This window comes from Ostrinia furnacalis, unplaced genomic scaffold, assembly GCF_004193835.3.
Source record: "Ostrinia furnacalis isolate ACB-3 unplaced genomic scaffold, ASM419383v2 OfSCF0635, whole genome shotgun sequence".
Lineage (NCBI taxonomy): Eukaryota > Metazoa > Arthropoda > Insecta > Lepidoptera > Crambidae > Ostrinia > Ostrinia furnacalis.
Genome location: NW_021130874.1, coordinates 561,257 through 568,676, shown reverse-complemented (window position 1 = coordinate 568,676; position 7,420 = coordinate 561,257). Strand labels below are relative to the sequence as shown.

General features: G+C 41.2%; 1 protein-coding gene across 2 annotated transcripts; it reads left to right on the top strand.

The window, feature by feature from the left end:
- Positions 1–2,505: 2,505 nt before the first annotated feature.
- LOC114366495 (uncharacterized) lies at positions 2,506–7,017 on the top strand. 2 transcript variants are annotated; one of them, XM_028323382.1, is made up of 6 exons: positions 2,506–2,786; positions 3,076–3,138; positions 3,453–3,575; positions 4,438–4,512; positions 6,371–6,463; positions 6,916–7,017. In XM_028323382.1, exons 1-6 carry the CDS (start codon positions 2,635–2,637, stop codon positions 6,944–6,946), a joined length of 537 nt encoding a protein of 178 aa, XP_028179183.1. In that variant the 5' UTR covers positions 2,506–2,634; the 3' UTR covers positions 6,947–7,017. The 2 variants fall into 2 exon arrangements, with proteins under 2 accessions (XP_028179183.1, XP_028179182.1); XM_028323381.1 differs by lacking the exon at positions 6,916–7,017 and adding an exon at positions 4,657–4,841 and having other exon boundaries at positions 6,371–6,434.
- Positions 7,018–7,420: the final 403 nt, after the last annotated feature.

Below are 7,420 nucleotides of genomic sequence, written 5' to 3'. Positions count from 1 at the left end.
TGCCTTTTAAGTGGATAAAGGAAAAGATAAAATAACGAGGAAAGTGTTTGGATAAAACAAAGTAAACAGTTTGAATGTACCTACCTAAATAATCCTAATCTATTCTAATTATGGCTCTGAGACATGGTCGCTTACTATGGGCCTCATAAGAAGGCTCAAGGTCACCCAAAGAGCGATGGAGCGTGCTATACTCGGAGTTTCCCTGCGTGATCGAATCAAAAATGAGGAGATCCGTAGGAGAACCAGAGTGACTGACATAGCCCGCAGAATCGCTAAAATCAAGTGGCAGTGGGCGGGGCACATAGCTCGAAGAGCTGATGGCCGCTGGGGCAGGAAAGTTCTTGAGTGGCGACCACGAGCTCGAAGACGTAGCGTGGGCAGGCCTCCCACTAGGTGGACCGACGATCTGGTGAAGGTCGCGGGAAGTACCTGGATGCAAGCGGCGCAGGACCGGTCTTTGTGGAAATCCTTGGGGGAGGCCTTTGTCCAGCAGTGGACGTCTTTCGGCTGAAACAACAACAACAACATTCTAATACTAGCGGCCGCCCTCGACTTTGTACACGTGGACCCCGTTTTACACCTTTAGGAGTTGAATTTTGCAAATCTCGCCGTAAAAACCATCTTTGGACTTCAACGAACATTTAAAAAAAAATAATTGATAAAATTGCAGACACATTTTGCGATTCATTTTTATATAAGAACATTTTTCATGTTTTTGTTTGTCATAAAGTACTTAATCAACACATTAGACATCACAGCTGTGCCAAAAGTTGTCCGAACTTAGACTGCTTGTTTAGGCCTCTTTACTTTCCCGCGAGTCCCACCAGATGGGGGCAAATGATAAACATAGGGGCCAATGATACAGGTTCGTTATGGATGATTATGTGGACAGAAGTTCCATACATATCATTGTATAAACATCGTTACGTTTCTACCTAAAAGTATTGAATGCTAACCGTCTTTTTGGAATTACAGGCCCATATTATTTGTTTACACATAGGCCCTGGGTAACTGTCATTGTATTAAATATCGTTAAGTTTCTATCTAAAATTATTGACTGTTTAATATTGACTGCTTACCATCCTTTTGGAATCACAGGCCCATATTATTTACGCTCGCTCTGGGAAACTATTTCCCACCAAAAGAATTTTCCTGTTAAATGTTTCCAAGGCGAGATCATAATATTATGGTTCGCACCGTGACAAAATTGACAGATTTCATGTAGAACCAGGCTTCTAACTCTACTTGCACTAACTTCTTAACTCTATCTCTTAGTCAAAATATGTGGCATGCCACATACATAACGGCCATGGCCGTTTAGCTATCGTCACATGGGTGTAAGGTAAAAAAAATCTCCCGACTTACAATTATTGATTTGTAAAGAAAATATAAACAAAAACTTTTTCTTAATTTAGTTGTTTTTTAGGTAAGTACCTAAGTGACGTGATTTCCACAAATGAATCGAGTGACCCTACTGCACACATACTCTTAGTTTCCCCTTTTTATACGTTTCTCTTATAATGTTAATAGGCGGCCTCTGGGAGTACAAGTTTACCCTCAATGCTCCCAAGATAAAAGATTTTATGCTACAGGAAATTCCGATTGACACGTGGAAGGTCTTGTGGGGGATTGTATTATAAAGAATGGCCTCCGTGGAAATATAAATTAACACACGGTAATACGCAGTCTGCAAAAAATAAATACGGGACAGGATTTCCTTCTACATTGCCTCATTTTCCTGTAGGAACAAAATTGTTAAAAGGATACAAGAGGGAATAAAAAGTGTGTGTTTCGACCTGAGATAGACGCATTCTTAAGCTAAACACTGTTCAGTTGTTATAGTGCGATTTTGCAATAAATATGTACTTTACCTTCTTTAAATTCTAAACACTGGCTTACAAATATTTAGATAACCTGGCCTGATAGACTAACAACTTTAATGCAAGCGTCAGTAGGGAGTTTGAATCCCGTTGGGATCAAATATTGATCTCATGCCTACACGAGAATTTTAAATCAGGAGTCATATAGGTAAGTATTGAATAAATATTAAATTATGAAAAACTTAGCTCAGAACACTGGGCTATATTATTCACAGATCGCTATATTATTTGGGCGACAGCGGAGCAAAATCTTTCTATGCAAGAAAGCACCGCAGTAAGTATACGTGAATACTTGGCTATACAAATCGCAATAGCGCGAATCTTCGGGTTATCGCGACGTGTGTGGCCTAAGGGATATAGATTACCCACACTGAACTGTCCCACCAAGAGTTTAGTGGGACAGTTCAGCGTGGGTCAACTATATTGACGGTGGCGCCCCACTGTCAATGTCATGGATAGGACAGTTCAGTATTTTAGAACTATAGGTGACTTTTCTTTAATAATTATTGCAAAGTCGAGTAAAAACTTTGTCAAACTCTGACAAGTACGGTTTGGCGTAAAAAAGAATAACCCGTCAAAGTCTTCTTTGACATTTCCACTATCATGGACCCGACAATACAGAAAATGCAGTAAAAACAAATTTAATCAACAAAAACTACTTTTCAAACGATGGAATCGCACAATTTCAGGAGGATTGAATTACTTTTATGATTGACAATTAAAATGTTAAAGATTTAGACGGAAAAATACATAAATGAGCGGTCACTGGGCTCCGAAAATTAAGAAAGAAAACATTATTTGTTTTCTCAATTCATACTGCAGCAGGAAGTGGAATAGAATATCAATGGGTATTATCAATAGCAAGGATTTGAAGAAGAAGATCAATGAAGCCACGAGTAATACCAGGTTTGAGTAAATTATAACCAAAAACTGATCATGGTTGTTTGTCGGCTGCTTCAGGCTTTCAGTCAAATGACTTCCACTGTTGAACAAAAGCGAGGGATGCTTTTGTGAGGAGGATGTAAAGGATTTCCATAACTATCGGTCCTGCACTACCCGCAAGAAGTGTATAGAAGTTTATGATTACCTACACTACTGGGTCAATTAGAACATCTTATTCGCCTTCTAGTAACTATTAAATGCTATAATCGACAAATAATCTGTTATTTAACATTAAGTTTGTGTTATTTTTCAGTCTATCTAACCTGCGATACGTAATCACTGAAAAACCAAAATGGAAAGTGTTCAAAAAGAGAGAGTAAGTTCAGTTTACACTACTTGAATTATTAATAGATAACCACTACAAAACAAAACAATTTAGTTGTATCAATCAAGAAGTCATATCGATAGAAATCGATCTTTTTACCGACACTTTTTTTTTAATTTACAACGCTCGTGGCCTGCATCTCACCTGATGGAAAGAGATGATCAGGCAGAAGGTGAAAGCGAGCTTCACCGTGAATCTTCAACCACAGAGGAACTGGCTATCTTGCCTCCAACTGTCAGAACACAACATTACATTGTTAATATTGTATTTAGAGAAGCAGGACTTTTAAAAGTTTGAATTTTCAGGGTAACAGCTATACCAGCGTACCACACCTCCCTAAAACCCTTGCGAGGGTGTCCCTGCGGCAACAACAGTCCCTGCAAACAGAAGGTCACTCCGAGAGGGGTCACTATACACTACCCTCAGAAGTAAGTGGCACTTAACATGGATGATATACCATTTACCGCACTGGATGCGTTCTGAGGTCTGCGGTTAGGTCAAACGGGACTATTCCCACCTCTCGTTCCCACCACTGCCACTCCTGTGTAGCCAGGATCTACCTACAGCTTGACCGCCAATAAAAACCCAACCAGTGAAGGTCAATCCCGGGGGAAAGTTAACTGTCATTGGACCCGCAACGAAATTAATCAGAAGAACATAGGAGTTCCAATATAAGGTTCGACAGATTGTCTTGCCCTGACCGCTGACCGATTGCCCTGACCGACAATGTTGTTCATACCTACATGATACGGGCTGCGTTCAACCTCTAGCCTCAGTACGCATCCAGTGGGACTCTTTGTGAATTTTTTACCAGTAAGCCTAGGCATAGCTCGTAGAGCTGATGGCCGCTGGGGCAGGAAAATTCTTGAGTGGCGACCACGAGCCGGAAGACGTAGCGTGGGCAGGCCTCCCACTAGTTGGACCGACGATCTGGTGAAGGTCGCGGGAGGTGCCTGGATGCGAGCGGCGCTGGATCGGTCTTCGTGGAAATCCTTGGGCCTCCCCCAATCCTTTGTCCAGCAGTGGACGTCTTTCGGCTGAAACGAACGAACGAACGAAGCCTAGGCACAGACCACCGACTTTTTGTTGGCCGATAGTTGGGCCCGATTCTAACTTGAATGAAGAATCGGCCGATACCAAATTGGCGTAATGTGCGCACGTTCATACATCTCCATTAACAGCCCGTTCGTTTCAACTATCGTCCAACTAAAAGTCAGTGGTCTGCGCTAAGCTTATCAATTACTTTTTGATAGAGGGTTTTACTATCAATGTTTTGTTTACTTACTTCAGGAAGAAAAAATTTCGAACGCTAGCTGGAAAAAGTTTTAAATCACCAAAAGTAGACAAAGGCTATCTGAGTACAAAGTGAGTATTACCATTCTTCCGTCAAACTTGTTCATGGACGTCAAAAACTTCGAAACAGGAGCCAAAATGACGAATTCCATGGACATGTCGGTAAATTTATCTCTCTCCGAAGATCCTGAATCGCATGTTTTTCTTATTTATAAGATTTAATGTCAATCTGAACGTGGATCTCAAACGATTCATCCCAAAATTGCCACATTTGCCAAAAATGCCGCAAATGCCACATTTGCCGCATATGCATATGCCACGCATGCCACGTTTGCCACGGCGGAAGGCGAAAAGGAGTTTGAGCAGAGACTTTATGTTTATGCCATTTTTATTTTCCTGAGGTAAGTTTTAGCATAATTTTCTTTTATTGGTACTTGTTTTAAGTTTATGTCCGTCGCATAAATACTGTAGCATAATAATTCAAAAGATTTTGAACAACACTCAAGTTTTTATTTATTATGACTGAAAGACGCTACGTAATATTTTATCAGTATTTTTTCAAAATTTACTTTACCCTAAGCCCAGTCACTCACCTTATGTGTTGACTAGCTGCCGCCCGCGACTTCGTACGCGTGGATCCCGTTTTACCCGTTAGGGGTGGAGTTTCGTAAAATATTTTCTTAGCGGATGCCTACGTCATAACATCTACCTGCATGCCAAATTTCAGCCCGATCCGTCCAGTGGTTTGGGCTGTGCGTTGATAGATCACTATGTCAGTCAGTCAGTCACGTTTGAGTTATTTATATTATACCTACAGTCAGCGCCAAATAGCGTGACACCCAAAGTAGCCAAAAAGTCCGCAACACGTCTTTGTTACAATTGGAATAAGGTTGTGTCATGACGTGTTGTCAACTTTTTGGCCACTTTGAGTGTCACGAACAATTTGACGCTGACCGTACTCATGATTATTCCAATAACGATTCCATGCCATGCATCATACGCTCCCAAGACATTGTCTTGTGTACAATTGCACATTAAGTGGATGGGGAAATCGATACGCCTACGTCATAGCTGTGTAATGATGATATACCTACAGACGACGGCATTATGTTGAAACTTATGTAGTTTTAGTAAGGACGATTTTGCAATAAAAATGTATAGTGAGTCGACTATATTTCAATATGAAGCTATTAGAAGCAATATTGCTCAGGCTAGTACGAAAATTTCTTGGAAATTATTCCATTATGGTTGCGAAATATTTGGTAAAGTTCTGAACATCAGGCCTCCTCGCCCATCTGATTAGGCGTAAGGAGTATATCATCCATTTGCCTCTGGTAATTTAGAGAGTCGAGCACCTGGAGTGGGGACTAAATGACCTTCTAGACTGTGCTACAATGTTCTAACCACAGAAGGTCATAGCAGACTTATCAACTCGGAAAGGGATCAACGCCGTATCGCCTTTCGCGAGCTGTCATCGCCTTTCGCCCGCTGTCAATCGCGAGGAGTTTACGTTACGATGCCGATAAGTGTGCATTGCAGTATGGAGTTTCATACAAAGAATACTGACCGCCTCGAGTTGATACGGTCACGATAACTTTCCGGGTTGATAAATATGCTGCAATAGGACGTCCACAGCTGAACATAGGCCTCCTCAATGACTTCCACATCGCACGGTTGGTAGCGGCCTGCATCCAGCGCCTTCCTGCTACCTTTATCAGGTCGTCGGCCCACCTTGTGGGTGGACGTCCCACTGCTGCTTCCTTAAATCATCCTATTTTATTTAGGTTTTTAGCCATGTCAGAAATTTTTGTCATTTCTTTTAGTCTAAAAGGACTGTGACCTCAGTTGCTACCTAGACCTACACATTACGTAATACTCTTAAAAAAATTTAGGATGTTATATTGTGACTAAAGCGATACCATTCTTTCAGCCCACGGCCAGTGCCCAAAGTGAAATTATATAGACCGAAAAAGTTCACAGCCTGGAGGTTAGACAAGATCACCTATAACACGCCGTACTTAAAGTAAGTTGTGTAATATAACCATAGGTCTTGTGTATAACCAGAGTAAATACAAATGAGTAGGTTATCTTCATAGAAACGCACCGAGCGCGTTTTGTATGTGAGCGTGCCAATACTTATGCGGTGCGCACGCACATACTGAGTAATTATGTTGCTGTCGCGCTCGCACACTCACTGCGGGCGCGCGTCGCACAGTCGCGACAACAATATAATTACGCGCGAGCGATAAGGATGGGTAGCTTGGGGTCATTGGACGGGATTCTACGTGCTCACGGACCAGGCTTTAGATAGGATAGGTTTTGTAATAGGTAACAAAATTGAGTTTAGTGACATGGAATCAAGATCAATTTATGTATGTACTAAGTTTTACAAACGTTTTCAATTTTTCTTTATAGTTACGCAACTTTTTTTATTCATAATTCTTGTTCCTTATTAATAATTGTTTTCTATTTCAGCCCAACGTCTCCTCTACCGTCGACATCGTAGCGAACCTTTGTGAACAGACAGAATCAGTATCATCCACAAACTATGTATATTGTTTACCTAATGTAGCCGTTTTAGATAAATATACTCAACTGGAACATATCTTGTGCATTTATTGTTATTATCCCAAATTTATTTTTTCAAAATTCAAATCAAATTCAAACACCCTCCCGTGCTGTTCGCATACCTCAGACACTGACTGACTTAAGTGCTAGATCAGAATACTTATAAGAGAAGAGTCACAGGCGAAGTCGAGTATAGAAAAATAATATAAAGTATCCCCTCACCGATATTACGTTGACATAACAGCAAAGGTACTAACATTTGCTACCGATGATATACAGCCGTGCCCACAGTTTACGATGTAAAGGCTTAGGGCCAGCGCAGACTTGGCGAGTCGTGGCGCAGTTTTTCCTTCATGAGGTTTTAAGCGTCGTTAGGAGCCGTCAAGAACCAAAACCGAAGGCAAACTTCAGG

Bases quoted from the DNA above. Each gene is read 5' to 3' on its own strand.
- LOC114366495 (XM_028323381.1), top strand. From the start codon at position 2,635: ATGAGCGGTCACTGGGCTCCGAAAATTAAGAAAGAAAACATTATTTGT. The intron at 3,139-3,452 runs GTAAGTTCAGTT...TTGAATTTTCAG, and splicing joins AAAGTGTTCAAAAAGAGAGA to GGTAACAGCTATACCAGCGT. The intron at 3,576-4,437 runs GTAAGTGGCACT...TACTTACTTCAG, and splicing joins ACTATACACTACCCTCAGAA to GAAGAAAAAATTTCGAACGC.